Source organism: Sebastes umbrosus, chromosome 11, assembly GCF_015220745.1.
Source record: "Sebastes umbrosus isolate fSebUmb1 chromosome 11, fSebUmb1.pri, whole genome shotgun sequence".
In the NCBI taxonomy this organism is placed as follows: Eukaryota; Metazoa; Chordata; class Actinopteri; order Perciformes; family Sebastidae; genus Sebastes; species Sebastes umbrosus.
In genome coordinates, this window is record NC_051279.1 from 31,879,212 (window position 1) to 31,900,502 (window position 21,291).

Below are 21,291 nucleotides of genomic sequence, written 5' to 3' on the forward strand. Positions count from 1 at the left end.
GAGTTAACCCTAGCGGGGGGCCGATGACGGGGGGTGGACAAGGGGGTTGGGATGAAAGGTGAGCCGATGATGGATGAGAGGAAGCTGGAAATGGAGTGCGTGCGGTGAGGTAAGACATTAACACAAAAAAAAAGTTGTAGATAGGCATGCCATGACTGGACTGACACAGCTTGCTATTGTAACTGACACGTCGGCTACAACGGCCGTTCCTATGTACAAGCTGTTCTGCAACGTAATTCGTTCTTAAACGGGCCCCGAGCGCTCAGTGCCGTGACCCCGCAGACCTCCGACTGGGGCCCGACCAGCCGGGAAAGCTGTAATCTCTCTGTCAAACAACTCTTCAGTAGCAGGTATGGAGTGTTTGTGTGTGTGTGTGTGTGTGTGTGTGTGTGCATATAAATGTTTCCAGGCCACTAATGTAGGAAACCAACTGAATAAAAATGACAACAAAGTCAGTAAAGAAGGATATGTGGAGAACAGCTACGCTATAATAAGGCTACTATAATAACAATCAGAAACTGTCTTAAACCAGATCAGAAACAGCAAGACAACCAACCTCTAACCCGGGAGGAGCATGACACACACGCACGCACGCACGCACGCACACACACACACACACACACACACACACACACACAAATCCAAATCCATTTGGCAAGGTAAAGTAGCCGCATTAAACATCTTTCGGCAACAAAACTTTGGAACTAAAGTGTTATTAATATCATCACAGGGTGATCATTTTATGAATGAGGTTATTGAACTGTTAGCTTGAAGGCTTTTGAACGCTTTCTTAAATGTGATTTATTCTTTCAGATTTTCTTCAAACTTGGACCGACTTTGGCTTTAAAGCTTCAGTAGGCAGTATATGTTTGGCATCATTGGGCAAAAATTCCATAATAACCTTTTAGCATATTGTAATTCAAGTGTTCTGAGAGATAACTAGACTTCTGCTCCTCCTCATGGCTCTGTTTTCATGCTTTAGAACATCTAGCCCGTGACGGGAGACTTTGACCAATCAGAGAGAGCGTTCCTATTGGCTGTGCTCCAGTCATGTGATTGGAAGTTGGCGGTCCTTCACCAGATTTCACAATGGTGGCGGCTTCACAAACTTTCACATTTTATAGCTAAACCATGAAAACATCTGAGGAGAGAAATAGGCATCAACGTAACAGAATATTGATTCATATTCGATCAGCGCTGCCTAGTTTGACCGTTTGGTCGGAGTTCGCGAGTGATTGACAGCCGGCTCTCATAGGAAGCAGCTGAACAGCAGACCTCAGATCAGCTCTTACTGCTTGTTTTCCTCCGGTCTGTGAAATCTTGCAGATGCCGTTAGGAGCACAGGAAGACACCGGAGGACACCGGAGGACACCGGAGGACACCGGAGGACACAGAGGAACATGATTTCTTTCAGGTTACCTGTTTCATGTACTACCGTCACGATATAGCGACCGTTTTATAATTTTTTTTTTAATTATATTTGCTCCAATCTCGCCTACTTCAGCTTTAAGGTATAACGCAAGTGGCTGTATTCAGCGGAGCAACCCTGCATACACAAACACACACACGGCGGCTGTGTGTGAGTACAGGAGAAGACAGAAAACATTACAGAGCCCTTTTTTTGGCACCAGGCAAAGTGAGCAGGGGAGGGTGGAGGTGGTCAGAGAAGGGGTGGCGGGGAGGGGGGGGGCATAGAGGAGAGAAAACGAGGAGGAGAGTGAACGGCGGGGGCGGGCTGAGGGAGTAGAGATGAGGGAGGGAGGGAGGGGAGGAAGGGGAGGGTTGAGCGTTGGAATGAACTCTCTCAGGCTTTGTGGTGCACGTTTCCCAAGGCCCCCGCCTGGCCCCTTTGATAAATGACACATGTCATTCTGTCAGCTTGTGACACTGCAGCTGGGAGGCCCTGTGATGTATGGCTCTGCTGAAAAAGGAAATCAACTTTTTTCCCTTCTCTCTCTCTCTCTCTTTCTCTCTCTCACTCTCCCTCTGTTTCTGTCTCCCTCTCTCTTCCCTTCCTTCTCTCTCCCTCCCTCCTTCCTTCCCTCGGCCCAGGCTGAGGAGTGCATGGCCTTTTTATATGAGGATTTAGGTTTCCTCTGGTCCAGTAAGCTCCCCCCCCCCCCCCCACAGCGATAGACAGGCATGCATGCAGCCAGGTTCGCGGCTGGTTTGTTCTCACACACACACACACACACACATAGTCGCGGTGACGCAGCTATTATGATCGTGTACAAAGCCGTAACCCGAGGAAAAGGGGGCAACGCCACCTTGGAGGTGGATCCAGGATTTATGGCTAAAAGCCGAGGAAGTAAACAAAGTATGCACTTTTTAGTAGGCAAAAGGGGGGTTGGGGGGGCAGGTGGAGAGGAGGGGGGGGGGGGGTAAGATTCCGGTTGGGCAGGATGGCTGGTGTCTCCCACTGGGTCATCTGTCATCCATGTGTCTGACTGGAGGACAGGCACACACAGCTCTGGAAACATCGTGCATACACACACACACACTCCCACAGGAACTGGGATGAACTAAGAAAAGTATGCCACACACACACACACACACACACACACACACATACACACATACACGTATGCGGGCACATACTGTACAGATGCAGGCAGATAAATATTCACACTCGAAAAAGAGATTTCAGAGCAAATACCCGCACTATCAATCTTCAAACAGTGGAGAGAGAAAAAAAAAAATGAAAACAAAGACGCGGTGAGATTTTATTTCACAGGGCAAAATGAGTCTAGCCAATGAGCTGCTCCCGTGAGGCCTGCCCTAACCCTCCCTTCCTGGCAGATTAGCCTATCACGGCATCCCATTGACCCCTCCACTCCATGCGCCGCCCACGCAATGGGTGAGCCAGCATAAAGAAGACCAATCTCTCTCTCTCTCTTTCCCTTTTTTTTCCGTCTGCATACACACTTTCTTACTCTCTCTCTAATCATATCCTGGTTCTTTCACTTCCTCACTCTACCCCCTCCCTCCTTCCCTCCCTCCTTCTCACCCTCTCTCTTTCTCTTCCCTCCTCCCTCTCGTTTCTCTCTCAACGGCTGACCTGTTATCAGCGCTCTGGAGATTTAACGGCCAAAAAAACAAAAAAAAAAACAGGCGAGCGTGAGTCAGGCGTGACGGAGGGACGTTTCCCAGTGTCGCCTCTCAATCTTCATGTGATCTCACACACACACACACACACACACACACACACACAATTCACTCGCCACTACAAGACAAACACATTGATTTTGGAATCAAGCAAATGTCCAAATATCAACACTGGCTGGTTACTCGGCCCGGTATAAAAAAAAAAAATCACGACGAGGTGATGGACGTTGTTGGTATGAAAATCACAGGAACAGGATTCAGGCCATTCAGCGTGGCTGCATACACACTAATGAGTAAAGAGTTCACTATGTGTTGCTATGGGGACCAGGGCTACTTTGACTAAAGGAGAGCAAAAGAGCGAGAGACACGGAAAAGACACAGGGAGCAGAGAAGAAAGGAAATAGCATGAAAAGAAAGGAAGAAGTTGGTGAGGATCCAAGAGAGGAAAAGAAAGAGTAGGGTCAGACATATTAATACGTTTGTTTACCAATATTTATCATATATTAAAAGATGACCGACTGATCTATTATGATGGATATATTTCGTCACGTTTATTGTAAAATGATAAGCTCTTTTAACTGTATTTAACAGTGATGCAGCACTCTGATTGGATTAAACTATATTTTTAGTGTTATTATTATTATCATTGCTATTATTATTGGCTTATTGGCTTAGTGCATTTTAGTATCGTATAATTCTGCTTGAAACAGAAAATATTTGCAATTTTTGGTGGCATGAAAATTGTCAAATTAATACCATGCAGCATTATAAATATCAGCTATCTGCACCTCCCAGCACCGAAACATTGATGCACGCTGTAAAAAGGCTTGTATGTGTTTGAACCTAAATGGAATATAATAATGTCAGCCGAGGAGGAGAGAGAGAGAGAGAGAGACCAAAACATGTAAAGAAGTGCAGCAATCTTCTCGACTGCAGCCACCTGGGGGTCACGACCTGCCTTCGACCCCTTCAGATCTGGCCAGGGTGGGTGGGTGGAGGGAGGGGGTGAGGGAGGGGGGGGTTCATGGGTGGGTGGAGGGAGGGGGGGGGGGGGGGGGGGGGTTCATGGGTGGGTGGAGGGAGGGGGGGGGGTTCATGGGTGGGTGGGGGTGGGGGGAAAACAAGGCATCATTAAGGGCTGAGTGATGAGCGGTGGCCATGTCTGACGACTGCAAGGTAGAGCTCCGCTGCTGGACCGACACTGCCAGAAGGCCTTCACAATGCTGTCAACAGCACCAGCGCAACAACTGTGTGTGTGGTTAGAGGAGGAGGGGTGGTGGGGGGGGACCACCACTGGTATGAGCCCCCCCCCCCCCCTGTTAACAAGCTGCCTCTGTGACCCACAGGATATTTCTATACACATGTAGACAACAAACACATTGAAAACACACACAGCCACTGGAGGAGCCTTCCCACCGCTAACGTCCATCCACATGAACACTGTGGCCACTGTAGCCATTTTGTTTTTGTTTAGTCTCCTTTCTGCACCAAAGTTTGGTTTTGAGCGGTCTAGATTTTCTCTTTTAATCACAGTTGGAGGAGAGGAAGAAAGAGGCATGAGGAAATGAAGGAAGTGATATGACAAGAGGGGCAGTGTGTGTGTGGAGGCAGGGTCCCGGGAGTGCGTTGTTGTTGTTCTATGTGTGTGTGTGTGTGTGTGTGTGTAAAGAAGGCAGCGGTGTCGGACTCCAAGGTCAGCCGATAAACACCACATTCACGAGTCAAGAGCGGAGGAAGGTGGAGAACCTGCAACCTCCCATTTACCCCAATTCCTCCGATCCTAGCCGAGCACTCGCCTCAATTAATCACTGTGATTGTTACACCATGGTAATACCAAAAACAATCTCCATGATCACACGCACAAACAAAATCTCAAATTGCTATCATCCATCTCACCTGCCCCCGTTAAAGGCACGGGGAGGGGATTGGAGGGGTGTGGAGGGGAGGGACGGTGGTGGATGGGTGAACCATTCATTGGCCTCCCCTCTCCCTCTCCGTTTCTAAAAGGCCTGGCCAGTGAAACGATGGTGAAAAATTAACGGCAGGCAGCCAAACAAGTAAAGGCGCCAGGGCAAGGGGATCAATGCGCGGCATCCGCGGCGGGAGCAGCTATGTAAAACACTTGCCTTAAGTCAGCCGCATCCGGTTAATATTTAATCCCTCCATCCATCTCCACAAAGAGCGTTTCCCTTTTAGCTTTAGCTGCCGTTTACTTTGATTACACACAACCGTTTGGGGTGGCTGGGGCGGGGTGGGAGAGAGTGGGGGAGGCGGGGGTGGGGGGGGGCAAAGCAGGAATGATAAGAGAGCATGGTGGGTGATTTGCATGTGGATGGAAAAATATTCTCAGGTTTGATAATCGCTCGGAGCAGTCTAGTGCCAGTGTGAGACAGAAGAGAGGAGCTATAGGCCTGAAGAAAGAATTAAATAGAGGGAGAGAGGTTGAGAAGTAAAAAAGAAAAAAAGAAAAGGTGATGCAGAATGAAGCTCCGAAAAACAAACCGAATTTCACTCCGAGGGGTTGCCTTATTTAAAACAAGAGATATGCAAATAAAAGCAGAAGTATAGCGGAATAACACTGATATTATCTTCCCCGGGTATTTTCTGTGGCAAATGATTTCTAGGGAGGAAATCCAAAACTGTAACTCCCAAGTGAACATGCAAATCCATCTGTGTATTCCTGGGGAGCCTCGCGCTCACGCTCACTCTCATGTTGCCTTTTCCGCGTTGCTGTTTTTGCTTCCTCCTTCTACCGATTGAAGCTTCTCATGTTTATTCTGCGCCGGCACCGAAAAAACTGCATTTATTACAGAAAGCAAGTAATAACTACACAGTGTCAACAGCGTGGCACATGAACGCATAATAACTTTAAAATTCATAGAACACATGTGCACGAGAGGGTAAATTATATGGTGTATAATTAGAAATAAAGGTATGTAACGCTAATCTTTACAGTATGTCTCCCTCTTTATTACTCACACACACACACACACACACACACACACACACACACACACACACGCTGTCACCACTTTGGCCAGCTGAATCGTAGCCTCGCACACATGATGCTTTCTATTACACTTTAATAATTAAAGGGAAATTAAACTGCATGCCACCGCGCTGATTTAAACCCCTAAAAATTGAGGAAATATGGCAAATGAGGAACACACACGCTTGAATTTCCTTTTTTTTCCCCTGCTGTAAAAAAGCCAGAAGCCTGCCGACCCCAAAATGTGTTTGTCAGCCAGCGGCTTTACTGGAAGGGAGCCTTCGAGATGGGCAATGGCAACTGTTCATTTTCTCACTCATTGACCTCAACTCCCCACTTTACAATGTGGAATAAAAGCAGCCCTGTATTAGCCAGCAGCGTGAGTAACAGAGGATCAAGGGAAGCAGAATCTAGGTTACTCTGCAGCCGCTGCTTTGCAAAAGGTGAACACACCACACACTGTGTACAAAATGCACCCACACACACACACAAACACAGGCCAGGGATGTAATGAAGGGGCTTTTTCTAACCTGCAGAATGGAGTTAAACACCATACTGCAGCCTGATCTAAAGCTTTAGAACTACGGGTTACTTAAAAAGGCAGCAACAGGGTTTCACGCTGGAGTTAAATCACCATTTTTTCAATGCGTGCGTCATCGCATCTTTCCGGTAATGTTTAGTTACCTGATCGGAGGGCGAGATTCAAACAGTAGATCACAAGTTGTGCAGAAACAAATGGACAAAACTGGTCCACCTACGGACACCACGATCGCTAATACGCCGAGCTATTGATCAGCGAGCCTCTGCCGCTGGCCGCCGTTTCAAAGGGGGGGGAGAGAACCGGGGCTGCGGGGCCTGTGACAACACTGACAAGGGTAAAGTGTTATTTCGCTCGCACGCCGACAGCTGGACAAGGGGGTGGGAGGGTTGTAGGGATGGAGGGACGTGTGCAAGTCGGGAGGGGCATTCGGCCGGCCGGGCAGTAATTCTTAATTGACACCTGTCAGGATAATGGCGGCAGTCACAGCTGTTGCAGGAGAATTTGTTCATCATCCCGTTCATCTGTCAGCTCTAATACCCGTTCTAAAAGCTGCCCCCCCTCCCTCTAACGCCATCGCACCACCTTACCATCCATCCGTCCACCCACGTAGACCCCCACCCACTAACACCATCTTCTCTGATGCTGCTGTTGGACTAAACATCGGTGCCCGCCGTCATCGACGAACATCCACTCTTCCCGTTTTTCTCGATCGCCAAAACATATTTCACTACATTGCTCTACGCGTTCGAAATCATGTTGAGATGATTAAAGATTTGGCTCCCAAAAAAATCAAGAATGCACACTTTAACTTCCCTCATTTGTTTCCCTTTCAGCTTTTCATTTCCCCGGCGATCTCCACCTAACTTTGTCTGATGAGGTACAACCGACAGGGGGAAAGAAAGGAGCTCAGTTTAAAAAAAAATGAAAAAAAAAATGTTTTTTTCACGTCCCCGTTTTTCATTCACCCCCCTCCTCCTCTACCACCAGCACTTCTCTCTCTTTTCTCTTTGCTTTTGAGTGGCAAAGAACGAGTATTTATCCAGAAGAGAGGGGGATGTGAGATGAGAAACATGCTGGAGAGGGGAAAAGAGCAAGAAATAAAGGGAGAGGGAGTGCCGAGAAACGAGAGGAGAGATGAGAGGTATACGTGAAAGAGACGGAGAGAGAGGGAGAGGGAGAGGAAGAAGAGACGGAGGAGAGGGAGGAGTGTGCAGGGGTTGGTTGTCCCTGGATAGGGCTTTTGCTCTTCTGTAGTGGGCCCATCTCGTTTGTCTTGTTTGTTTGTTGGCATCAAAGAGCTGCCTCTCACTCCCCCTGCTAACTGATGTAATGAGTGGGTAAGCTACATGTTTTTTTTGTTTTTTTCCTGCGCCGAGGAATTCAAATACTTATTAGACAAAATATTCTGTAATTGCTCATCTTTTATTGATAGAAGTAACATGTTAAATTTGGCTCTAGCAGACTTTTCCCATAGCCTCTCGAGGAGGCACGGCGCTGATCAAGAGAGCAAATTTACCCTCGGCAAATGTAATACTTTACTTAAGAAAATTTGAGATGTCAAGTTTTAGCGCCTTAAATGTTGCACGACTACTTCTCTTGAACGCTTCCCCTCTTATCTTCCTCATGTCTCAAATTATGTGCCAGAGAAGAAGAAGAAGAAGAAGAAGAAAAAAAGAAACACAACATGTGAACAATTTTTCATTAATGAGCCTTACATCCCCACTGTGGAGCCTTAACAAAATGTAATTACTCAGCACAACACAAATATTACATAGTAATTAAGCACACTTAACAAAGAGCTGATAACAGCAACAGCGCGCCGTTTATCAAAGCTTTGAGTCCAATCTGAATTTCACGAAAAGTAAAAAAAAAAACGAGTTTGTTATGCTGCCGCGACATTGAAAAATGAGAACAAAAATTCTTTATTTGGGGGAAATTGTTTTTCTATGGCAGTCAGGAGTAAGACTGCTTGTCAGCCCAGTCCCAGAGGGGCTGCTTTCTATCTGTTTCAGACTTGATTTTCTCAGACTTGGATTTTTTTCTTCTTTTTCTTTTTTGGATCCCATGACTTGCTGCTGTTTTTATGTGCTGCAAGGCAGGCAACAAAGCACATCTGGCTGCTTTAATGATATGATTTCCCATCATACTAAGCCACCTCCATTATGACCTCCCACAGAGACATGCTGGCTGCACTTAAGCATTAGGTGTAGGTGTGTGTGTGTGTGGATCTGTCTGTCTGTCAGTCTGACTGTCTGTGTTTATGGCTGACGGTGTGTGTGTGTGTGTGTGTGTCTAAAGTGCAGCGAGGGCAACACACTGCTAGTGATGGTAGCAGCGTGCCCTGAGGGCAGCTTTTGTTGAGAATGCCCCGGAAAGAATCAGAAAGAAAGGAAGAGAAAGAGACAAGGAGGGGTGCTATTGCTACGGTGTGAAATATATTCTTATCTGTGTGAACAGAAAAAGCTTAACGCATGCTGCTTAAACCTTGCTAACACCTTCCATTTCATTATATTAGTTATTCACTGATAATCAATACTATAAAAAAACCTTTCATGTTGATCTTGAAGCTGTTTTATAAATGGAAGATCTGTGCAAAAGGATTGCATGTGCAAGGATAATAAATGTAAGTAACTAATACCACACACGCAGACACACACACACACACACACAGACACACACACGGGCACTTCTGGTGACTCGAGGCATTAGAAGAGCGAGCTGAGCGTGTTTGACCTTTGACTGCCTCAAATCCCTGATGTAAATTTAACTAATAGTTTCGGAGGGTGGCGCAGGAGCAAAAGTGGCTATCGACGAGGTCGATCGATGCCACCTGCTAACGACACCACCGCTCCAATTAGCGTAACCTCTAGCCGAGTCCGACCGCCAAACACACATACGCTAAAGGGAATGCCCAGGAAACATAACTGAAAACTGGCTGCTGTGGATCAATATAGTGTTCCTGCTCTGTCTGGTATCCCCTCGTTTTTGATTGGGATTAGTGAACAGATATGACAGTCAGAAGAAGTGAGGAATATGTGGAGCTGCTGTTGGAAGGTTGTTTTCGTGCTCCGGCGAGGGAACGGAGAGGGGATCCGAAGACAGGCCCCGCTAAAGAGGATGACTAACACGGAGCGGTTACCGTTACACTCGTTCAAGTTATTCATTCCAGGAAAACTAACACCGGTCAGTGCTAAGCTACAAACACACACACGCTCTCTTCGCCTCTGTCTCCCCCCGCTCCCTCCCTCTCTAACTCTCACACACACACTTTCTTCACTGAATTATAACATAAACTTCTCATTTCTCAGAAGCTTTGGAGCCCTTAAGCCATCGGATGTAATAAGCCACTCCAACTTTCAGGCCAAAGACACTAGTTCCTTTGCTGGAAATAAACTTTTTCTTTATCAAAACAAGACTGTTCTAATTCTCAGGAAAGAGGGGGGTATTCAAATCCGGCAACATTAAAAGTAAAAAAAAAAACACACACCTAGAGGCTATACACTGCTGCACTCCTCAGGACGCTGGTGTAGACAGAAGGGTGGTTGGTGGTGGTGGGGGGGTGCACATAAATCTCAGCATGCTGATTATTTCGAGGGGAGAGAATATCACATAACAGCATCGTCAAGTAAGAGCACAAAGGTCGCTGTGTAATCTTAGCTACCCCGGGCATGCAAAATCATTAATCCCTGGGCACTGTGATTCTCCAGCTCGGAAATAAACTGGAGGCCTTCAGCGAGGCGGCTACAAACAGCATCGAGTTGGGAGGACGTTCAGCCAAAAGTGCGAGCGGGCCGTGTTATGATGTGGTGGTGATTTACTAGCAGGGCTGCAACACATGCAAAAAGTGTAAAAAACCTTCCAACCGAACGTCTATATTTTTTAAAAACGGTCCGTGGGATTACTTTGGAGTGCCGATACATCAAGTTGTTAGAACAGGCCCGGGCTGTGTCATTAATATAAAAATAAATAAATCTCCTGCAACAGTTGAAACGTTTCCACCTTCACATTCCAGCCGAAAAACAAGAGGAAACTTTAAGAAAATGCAACGCTACTTGAAACAGAAATGATAAACTCTGTAATTGAAGGGATTAAAATATAAACAAAAGGGAATGAGACCGTCGAAAATACAAATAAAAAACAGAGAGAACAGAGGGAAAGGTTGCGATGTGCTGGTCTGGCTCGCTTATTACAAGGTTATAAGAGAGGTGGGGGTGGGGGCGGCGGGGGCTCACTGAGGTCATTAACTGGCATTGTCTCCTGACGTGATTAGTCAGGTAGCAAAGTCCATTTGTCACCTGCACAGGCAAATTGAGTTGGTGCTGCACTAGGGGCTATGGGGACTGTATAATATCAACTTGATTACATCAAGGCAGCTGCGGACTTGACACCTTACTGAATTTGTCAGCATTAATCGTTAGGGCCTGTCACAAATCCATCAGCTCCGCAGATAATTAGGGCTCTCTCTAATGAAGCCAACGGGAAGCAACCTTACCCCCCCACCCCCCAATACCCACACACACACACACACACTGTCTTTCTTATAATTAACCACCGTGCTCCGCAGAAATAAGAGCGACTATCTTATCTGCTCTTCCTCCTCATCTTCCTCCTGTAAGGCTATCTAAAAGCCTGCCTCGGATGAAAGACGGCATCACTCCATTCTGTCTTTTTTATTGTTCCTGCCTTCCTTCCTTCCTGCACCCCCCCACCCTCATCCCTCACTCTTAAATCCAGTCGTTTTAATGACGAGGTGAGGCTACAAGTGTAATAACACACACAGGAACATGCATCTGTGCACTATAAAATGTATAGTGGAAAGAGGGAAATATCCATTTTACACACTCTCTAAAGCAGGTTTCTTTCCATCTCAGCTTTACTACTCGGATTCTTGAATGAAAACTATAATTTATTTTTTTAAAGTGTAATGAGAGCTACATATGGTCTGTAAAATATCCTGGTTTCTTGGCCATTTTTGGTGGATCTTAACTCAACATACAGACACACAAGCTTCAGGAGAAAATTGAGTTGGAAAATTATTGTTTGAGAAAATAAATTTAATTATGAGTCAAAATCAGAGATGTCTTTATGTAACTGTAAAATAAAAAAAAAATAAAAGATAAATTAAAGAAATTTTACAAATTTAGGGGTAAATAAGGAATACAAAAATGCCGTTGTTGCTACAAGCCCATGGAAGACATTTGATTATAACCTGGCTACATTATAGGAAAATATAATTTCTACAGCTGATAGTAAATCTCCAAAGAAATCCACAATTAAGACTTTTCGCCATTTCTGGTGTTGTGGAATATTTTATGCCTGATTCGGCCTTGAAACACTAAAACAGACGTTACATAACAAATAATATTCTCTGAAAAAGGTACAAAGTGAGAGAAAAAAAAGAAAGAGAAACCTGTCGAGACAAGTCTGCTATTGTTGTTTTAATTGTCTGAGCTGTGATTTCCATGCTCGCTCGCTCCCACCACCACCATGAGCAATTTCCTCTCTGAGCAGCAGCACAGAGAGGAAGCCACAGGTCAGTACCAGCTCCCAGTGGAGCATCAGGCTAGCCTAGTGTGTGAGTGTGTGTTGGTTATTTGTTGCTACTGGGAGTGTGGAGTGGAGGGCGTTATCTCTGACTGACTGTCATGTTCATGGAAGAATGGAAAACATCCCGTCTGCCAAGCTGTGATTGACCATTACAACCCATATGATGCGCATGGCACTCAGTGGACAGTGTAATGGATCAATGGTGTGTGTGTGTGTGTGTGTGGTGAGAGAAGGGAGGGGTCACAGCGATGTCATGTTTTCATGCCTCCATCTACATGCAGAAAGCTAACAGGAGTCACTCAGCTGCCACCATGGTCGACCGTTTCCAGTGGGCTATTTCACCAAAACAACAACCGAAACTCACACACACACACACACTCGGAAAAGTAAAGCGAGATATCTAAATCTGAACAGAGTAGGCCCGAAATCATGTGAGAAGTGCTTTGCTAGGGAGAAAGAGAGAAGTCGACAGTGAGCACCGGTTGAATGTTCTCCATCCTACACTGCTTCTCATCCTCCTCCTCATCCTCACCACCACCACCACCAGCAGCAGCAGCAGCAGCAGCAGCTCCCTGCTTAAAATGATAAAACCCGCTGAGTTCAAAGTCTTCGTCGGCTGGCCCTCCTGTTCGACCCGCTTTGCACCTCATATTTCAAAATCTCTTTAAAATTCTGTAACTGTCTTTTGTTCACTCCAGTTGTTAATGCCTAACTTCAAAGGCCCGGCCTCATTAGCACAGAGGTAGAAACCCCTGTCACTCATTTACATTTGTTTAAAGGCTGCAGGGAGACGAGAGAGGAAAAAAGGGGGAGTCCAAATCCAAACCACTAGAAGTCAACCTTGTCGGTCCTCTCTGCCAAGACCTGGTTTTATCAGTTGGTCACATTGCAAACGTTCTACTCGCCTCCAGCAGTGGATATTGATTTCATTACTGGACTGATTCTTACAGTGAATGTGGGCTGAATCTGGATGGGAATGTTGCTTAAAAGATTATCTCCATCAACCAAAAGGCAAACACCTGATTAAAAAAAGGAGTGTTTGGGTTGATTTTTTTCCTGTGATCTGTTCAACATACACACCGTCCTTTCATCTGCTTTTTCCCTGAAAATAAAACGAGGTGATTTTTCCACCCTAATTCACAACTTTTTTTTTCTGCTTGAGACAACAGGAGGGTTGTGTGCTAAACCTACCAGAGGCATGCTTGTCTTCATGGCAGGATTTATTGATGTTTATCAGGGATGAATAGATCAAAGACTGCCACATGACAGGCGATCAATCACGCATCAAATCAAGGATGGCAATCCTCTAATAAAACAGAAAGAAAAGGAGGAAAAAAAACCGGCTCTCACCAGTTTTCTCCCCCTTCTTTCCCAGTCAATTATTCATCATTACTCACTCTTGAACCTCAAAAGCTCCCTTTTATCCCCATAACATGCCATTTAGTTTATCTCACCATTCTTAAGAGAACTTTCCTGGCAAAGGAGGATAATAAAAAAAATGGCAATGCGCAGATATGTGCGTCATTTGTGCAATTAAGACCCATTTTAAAACGCAACTGTGGGTCAGGGGGGTTGAGTCGCGCGCTGTGTTAATAACACAACTAATTAAATTTAAACACAGTTGTTAAATAAATGTCAGCATGCAAAACAACTAAACAATGTGATGTGGAAGGAGATATTTTCATTTGACACTTGACAGTAAATGAGAAGTAGTTGTGTAGTGCTGGTAAATGGAGGAGCGGCTTGTACCTGCTGATCGCCGCGGCTCTTGCTGCTTTCTCCTCGGCATAGTGACCGTCGCTCTCCACGGCGCTTCTCATGCAGCGATTACAAACTAATACAGTCTGTCAGTTCGGACAAATCATCCCGTTTGTCGGGGTGAAGGGGTTCTGATCTCGGAGCTGTGTTGTTCTCAAACTGACTGCTCTTTTTTGGACTCAATAGCTGGCTCGGCTTCGACAACAAGCACCAAAAATTAGGAATGGATTGGGCCAGCTCCTGACACCTCCATGTCCATCAAAGATCATCTTCCTTCATGGCTCTCATGGCAGGGGTTTAAAAAAGAAAAGAAAAGAATCAGCAGCACCTTGAAACCCAAGTTTTCACTTCACTCCCCCTGGAAAAAAAGAAATCTCCCTAATCTCCAGTGCTGTTTGGAGGGGGACGATAGTTTGCTGCGTCTTTTGACGCACAGAAACTACACAATAAATAAACTCAACAAAACCAATAAGTCCCGCTCTGATAAGTCTGGTATCCTCGCGTTTCCTTCTCCTCTTGAGCCAGAGACCTGGAAGAGAGAAAGGAGAGAGAACAGAGAGACAGGCATTAGATGGGTTAATGTCAGTCAGTCCCGTCACCACCACGCCACCTCAGCCCGGATCCAGACTCACCAGTCCGGCGGACACTTTTTCCTCCCTCCCTCTTTCTCTCCCATTGAACCAAAGAATAAAATAAGAATAAATGGGACAAGCAGGCTTTCTCTCTTACTTACGTTTTAAGAGTCGCAGATATAATTCCCCCCGCTCATCTCATCGCATGTTGGACCAGAGTCGGGTGTATTTTGTTGTCGGGGTGTCTGATGCGGTGGAGAGCGGATCAGTTGAGAGAGAGAGGAGAAACCAACAGGACGCAGGCGCATCCAGGCTTCACCAACAACACACAGCAGATCGACACGGACTCAAAGATTTGTCTCTTAAAAAGAGCAAAAAAGAGAGAGGGGAAAAACTCCAGGGACTGATCCGAGCTCTCCCAAAAAAAAGAAAAAATGGAAAAGGCGGTGGATCCAGAAGCAGTTTCAGACAGTCTCAACTGATAGACAGACGCATCGAGTGGCTGTTCCTGCTCCAGTTTACTCCTCCCTCTCCACCAGCGTCACCCTGACAGAGGAGCTACCTGTCAATCTCTTTAATTGTCTTGTTTTCCCCCCCTCTCTCTCTCTCTCTTTCTCTCTCTCTCCTTCTCCCTTTGCTTTACTAAAACCCAAAACCTCCGACAAAGGAGAGGATCCTTCCGGAAGTTACCAACTAAAACCAAAACTTAGATGAACATGTAGCTCAAAGCACAACAAACACGCCACTAGTACACGGCTGGTCCAACTTAATGTCCATCTTTAGCTTGTCAGACTACGAGTTGGAGGTTCGTCTCCCACTAGGTGGGGGGTTCAATAGGACCAAACAGGATGTTACTGTATGTTACAGTATGTTGTAGTCACTGGTTGTACTACGAGTTACACACTACGTCGTAGTTATGTAGGAGTTACATGCGTTTAAATAGCCTGGAGACGTGTTCACAAAATGACAGTTGTCAGGTGACAATTAGATGAGAACACATGTAAAGGAAATGTTCGAGCAGAAAGGAATGCAAACACACTAATGTCTGCTGGAGGTTTTGGTTACAGGTGTAGCCGACATGTGGGCGCAAACACGGTTCAGCAACCGAATCAAAATGCGATTTAAACGGTGCGCAACGGCACAACGCGACCTTTTATTATATAGTGAGCTGCGTATTTGTAGATGTTTGGAGAGGTCGGTGTCGGTTTGGTGGGAGGAAAACGGTTGAGGATCTGTTCGGAGACGAGGATTGATTTGTTTCACCTTACTAGGAAGTGAGTGTTGTGTCCGGGAAGGGGAGGGACTCCGACTACAAGTCTGCTGGGGCGAAGCTGCTGCTGCTGCTGAGCTGCTACAGGGCTGCACCACAGCTACCATTTAAACCCAAATGCTACATTGTTGTTTTTTTTTGCAAACAGAGAGGCACGCTGCACAAATATTGCGCCTTTTATTTGTGTTTAAAAGCTCGTGCAGCCCGGTTCAGCTCGGCTTGGCCTGCTCGCTGTGTAGGCTACAGAGAGGAGGAGAGCAGCCCACAGCGCAGGCTAACGGCAGCCCGGCTCACTGCCGCCACTAACGGAGCCTGCTAGTCAAGTTGTCCGTGAACTTTGTCACATTTGGGAGGCGTCATGTCCAGCCTCCTGCTGCTGCTGGGGCGGACCGGGAGGAGCGGCAGCAGAGCGGTGTCGGTTGTGTCGGTGGTCGGAGCGGGTCGCAGAGGAACCGACGCACTTTCCGGAGTTCACCCGGTGGCTCCGCGCCGCTCCATCATAGACATGTCCTACTCCGCGCACTTCATGGATTTTAACGGCTCGTCCATACCGAGCAGCATGAGGAAGCTGGTCGTCAACAAGCTCAGTCCTGATTTCAGAGAGGCCGTTTCTATTCAAACCGTCGCGGTTCCGACTCCCGGAGACGCGGAGCTGCTCGTGAGGAACCGGTAAGTTGTTGTTGTTTTTTAAAAGGTGGACAGAAACAGACAGTAATGTGACCCAAAGCGTGTCAGGAGTCTCTTTAAAGGATCATTATCTGATGGCGATCTATCACAGTGATGTTGAGAAGTTGTATAAAGGCTCCTCTTACCTTCATCTATCCATGTCCGGCACCTGCGATCACCATCATCATCATCACCATCACAAGATGGTGAAATACGTGAGGAATAAGCGCTCTACTGTAATTCCAAGTTCCGCCCTCTTCTCTGCATTTGTCTATCAATCCATCTCGGCATCTCTCTCTCTCTTTCTCTCTCTCTCTCTCTCTCTCTCTCTCTCTCTCTCTCTCTTCTCTCTCTCTCTCTCTCTCTGTCCTCCTGTCTCTCTACGTCACCAAACTGCAAACAGAAAGTCATGGAGGTGGGGATGGGGAGGGGAGGGGGGCTCAGACTGGCATCAAGAGATGGAGATGATGATGGAGAAGGAGATGCAGTGTTACATGGCGCGGGAATTGCAGCATCATTTCTCTCATTCAGCAGCAGCAGCAGCAGTGTATTCTCGGTTAGGGAAGAGTAAACCCACCTGAAGTCAGTCAGTCTCCTTGTCTCTTTTTATCCTGACACAGACTGACTGATTATTATTATTATATAAATGGTATTAAACTACATTTGCTCCTTTTTAAGGTGTAAAAAAGGCATAAATTGATGCTCTTTTTGAAAATAGCAGTATTTCTGATTCCAGCCGGAGGTAATATCTCACCCTAATTTTGATTTACTACTACATTACCGACCTGATCTGATTTTAAATGTTACGTTAGCCTTACACAAATGCACCTCGGGGTTTATTGTGGTATTTACTGCCAATACAATTTGTATTTTTCCATCAGATTGAGTGTAGATACATTACTGCCTGGCAAGACCTTTGACCGTATTAGTGAGGCGTCACAGTCATGGGCATCAGTGAAGACGTTTTACCTAACGGAAAATAAATATTTGTGGAATTGTGCAAATTGAGAACCACTTGTGTCCCATATTGCACAGCGTCAGTGCAACAATCCGAATGAAATATCACATACGAAAGTGTTAAAGTGATGAATTTTAGAGGGATAAATTGATCACTGGAAAGATCACGACTGCAGTGGAAGAGGCGGATTAATTCACAAAGAAGAAATTCAACTTTCTTTCTTTATTTTAGATGTTACTGATGATGTCATTGAAGCAGGTCTTTGCCACATGCAGTAAATCCTCAAGTCCCCCCACACCTCCATGTGTTCACTGAAACTTTACACAAAGCTTAAATGTAGTCTCATAAATGTGTACAAATATATGACCTTCTCATGAATGAATTTAGCATTTTCTTTTAATTATTTTTTATATGTATGCACGCCAAAATAAATAATTTGCATAAATGTGATTGTGTCAGTTTTACTATAAATCAAAAATACAGGCCTCAAAACCTTAACATTTCATTTAGTATTTTTCAAAGTGTAGCTTAAAACACCTTTCATGTTATTATATTATAATATTACCGTAACAAGTGTTGGGTTTTTAAGTTTGCTGTACATCATTTTATCATCTTGGCGAAGCTACGTTATTAGATTCTGAAGTTTTTCAGAGGTTTACGTGCAAACAGGCTTATTTTAATTTGTTAAAACTCAAGTGGCTCAGTGTTTTTACTCATGCACATTGAAATAGTTGCACCTTTTGATGAGAACATAATATTTCCCTGTGAGGAAAGTGATTCTATGGATGTGAAGTAGTCAAATCAAGGTGTTCTGTTATATCACTGTGACCCGTCTATAAACCACAGAAGCATTATCTACGAGCTCAAAGTACACGTGTGACATGCACAGTAATGAGGCCCAGCATGCGTGCCGCTCTAAGAGACGGTAAATGATTTATTTATACATTCCTTTCTCACATATTTGTTTCCAGCATGTTACCAAAGTAAGATGAAAACAGCCGTCTTTCGTGTCGAGGCAAGAAGAAGCAACTATCTAAGGTTTTTAAAAAGTGCAGTTTGTTGTGGGTGTCTCTGAAGACAATGAATCATGACATCATGCAATGTGTTTTGTGATACAAGCCTTTCCCTGTCAGCGCAGGGCCGTTCTCTTCCAGAGAAAAGGGAATCATTGCCAAAACAAACCAGAGTGTTTGTGCCCCGTGCAGACATGTCTAGAGAAGGAAGCTGAAGCCTTGACCTTCAGACAGAATTCAGGAAATATGCGCCCACACTAATGACCACATAAAAGCTTTTGTCCACGACTGTGTGTGTGATTTATTCACAACTTCATCATGTAACTGTTTTATTTTCTCAACTTTAATCCACTTTTTCTGTTTGTATTTCAGTTTTGTGGGAATCAACGCCTCTGATATTAATTACTCTGCAGGCCGGTACGACCCCTCGGTGAAGCCCCCCTTCGACGCCGGTTTCGAGGGTATCGGTGAGGTTGTTGGCCTCGGCCTTAGCGCCAGCTCCCGTTACACCGTCGGGGACACCGTGGCCTACTTTGGCAGCGGTGCGTTCGCAGAGTACACAGTGGTGCCAGCCAAGGAAAGTGTGCCCGTCCCCTCGGTGAAACAAGAGTTCCTCACCCTGCTGGTCAGCGGCGCCACGGCCTACATCGCCTTGAAACGCCTGGGCGACCTGGCCAAAGGCGAGACGGTCCTGGTCACGGCGGCAGCGGGGGGAACGGGACAGTTCGCCGTGCAGTTTGCCAAGCAGGCCGGTTGCCACGTGATCGGGACCTGCTCATCCAACGAGAAAGCCGGCTTCCTTAAATCCATCGGCTGCGACCGGCCGATCAACTACACCACAGAAGATCTGGCCAAGACGCTGAAGAAAGAGTACCCGCGAGGCGTAGACGTGGTGTACGAGTCAGTCGGAGGCAGCGTCTTAGAGCTTGCAGTGAACAGTCTGGCCAATAAGGGGCGGCTCATAGTGATCGGCTTCATCTCGGGGTACCAGACGGCGTCAGGGGTCCCGGCCTTCAGAGGGGGAACGCTGCCGGTGAAGCTGCTCCAGAAGTCGGCCAGCATGCGGGGATTCTTCCTGCCCCACTTCGTCAGCGACTACAGGGAGGCTCTGGGTAGCATGATGCAGATGTTTGCCAAGGGGAAGCTGGTGTGTGAGGTGGACTGTGGGGATTTGGCTCCGGAGGGGAGGTTCGTAGGCTTGGAGTCAGTCTTCCGGGCGGTGGACTACATGTATGCTGGGAAAAACCTGGGCAAGGTCGTGGTGGAAGTGGCACCGCCCCCTGTTAGCGATAGTAAACTGTGAGTTAAGTGATCGTTAATGCACAAAAGAAAAAATCATACTTGAACTCAAATGATTGAAATCTGCAGGGCTTTAATAGAGGTTATTTTCTTTATTTTTGTAAGATGATTAATATAACAATATAAGTAAATCTACACAATGCTTTTACGAATAAACATAATGAGCTTTATTTTCTGCTATCATGATTTGTAAACTACATTTATTAATATTCACGTGAGGGTTCAACAGTCTGTCATTTGCAAGTATAAAACAAATCTGAAAATTAAATAAGAACCATGCATTGATGATGTTATTGCACAAATATTCAGATTAAAAATCAGAAACGATAGATTTTTTTTGTTTCTTAATCTTGTGTGCCCACCGTCTGGTAGGAGCCCACCTCCTGAAATTAATTTAGACCAGCTGCCATAATGTGCTTGCTTTTTAGCACTCTCAGGCACTTTATCTACCATAAATGTTTTATGATAGACTTCATTGTTTTTCTAATAGGGGCTTACATTGGTATGTGCTTGTCAGAAGTGAGTGCTGCTCCAGGTGCGCTTGGTATTTCATCGCCTGTTTGTGGCTGACAGAAATGGCATTCACACAATCAATCTTTTCATTCACATGCCCCGAAGCTGCACATAATAAAAAAAAAAAATTAGTCCAGCTAACCAGGAGTTGGACTAGAAAACGCCATTACGTTTCCCCACTCCTTGTAAAAAAAAAAAAAAAAAATCACTTGTAGTGAATGTATTGTGGAATGCCCTTTGACATTTTTTTTTCTATTTAATTTCATTTTGGAAACAAAGCAGCACAACATATGGTGGGAAGTTAAGTCACATGGCAGATCATTTGACCAAAGATTTAAAAGGCCTCAATAGGTGAAAAGTTTCACAGACTTCTTTAAAAAGCAAGAAGCAGAGAAGAGCCGCTGTATGTTGAAGCAGTCCGTGTTGTGTTAATGTACCGTTTGTAGTCTAAAACAAACACCTGTTCCTACCTGGCAGGGAGGGCTGTAGTGTTCATGCACTGTGAACATGTTATTTCCTCATCCAGGTGGCCACTCAAAATATAACCCAGTGTGAAATACGTTACAGGTGTGACCCCAGCATGCAAAGCTGCTACCTTCACCAGACGGTGCAGGAAATCACAAACACACCAGGCCAAGGCCAGTTTGCATCCATGGTGTAGCGAGTCCGAACAGCTCCTCGACATAGTGGTCACTTTTTCACATTTAGTTACGGTGATTACTGATGTTTTAAGTCCTATAATATCTTTCACATACACATCGGGCCTCATGCTGCAACATTCTCTTAAATTTCTGTTAAGAGAAAAAATAAGAGATGTCAACTCCAGATGCTCAGAACGTTCTTAACCATCCAAATCTGCTCTTACACCAGGTGTGCTGAGTGATGAATCCCACTTGATCGTAAATTATTAGCATAGATAATGCCCCCCAAACGCTATATAAAGGGCAGGTATTAGCATAGGCAGCACCCCCTAAACACTATATAAGAGCAGGTGTTGTGCCGTGTGCAAATACTCTGACACATGCACGAGAATTGGAGAGAAAAAAAACACTATTAGGAG

The 21,291-nt window shown here is 45.6% G+C and overlaps 2 protein-coding genes across 3 annotated transcripts in view; one reads left to right on the forward strand and one right to left on the reverse strand.

Moving 5' to 3' along the window:
- Positions 1-16,770, reverse strand: part of LOC119496636 (teashirt homolog 1-like) — a 37,237-nt gene extending 20,467 nt beyond the window's left edge. The window contains exons 1-2 of one of the 2 annotated variants that reach the window (XM_037784075.1): positions 16,595-16,770; positions 13,932-14,469 (exon numbers count right to left, since the gene is read on the reverse strand). In XM_037784075.1, the coding sequence (XP_037640003.1) occupies positions 13,932-13,971 (40 nt within the window). In that variant the 5' untranslated portion in view covers positions 13,972-14,469; positions 16,595-16,770. Of the gene's footprint in view, positions 1-13,931; positions 14,470-14,673; positions 15,719-16,594 lie in introns of those variants that run through there. The other variant, XM_037784074.1, reaches the window with a different exon arrangement.
- LOC119496637 (prostaglandin reductase 3-like) lies at positions 15,867-19,888 on the forward strand. The gene is made up of 2 exons (XM_037784077.1): positions 15,867-16,451; positions 18,792-19,888. Exons 1-2 carry the CDS (start codon positions 16,141-16,143, stop codon positions 19,720-19,722), a joined length of 1,242 nt encoding a protein of 413 aa, XP_037640005.1. The 5' UTR covers positions 15,867-16,140; the 3' UTR covers positions 19,723-19,888.
- Positions 19,889-21,291: the final 1,403 nt, after the last annotated feature.

Coding starts and splice junctions, on each gene's coding strand:
- LOC119496637 (XM_037784077.1), top strand. CDS start 16,141: ATGTCCAGCCTCCTGCTGCTGCTGGGGCGGACCGGGAGGAGCGGCAGC. Junction 16,452..18,791: donor GAGCTGCTCGTGAGGAACCG/GTAAGTTGTTGT, acceptor TTTGTATTTCAG/TTTTGTGGGAATCAACGCCT.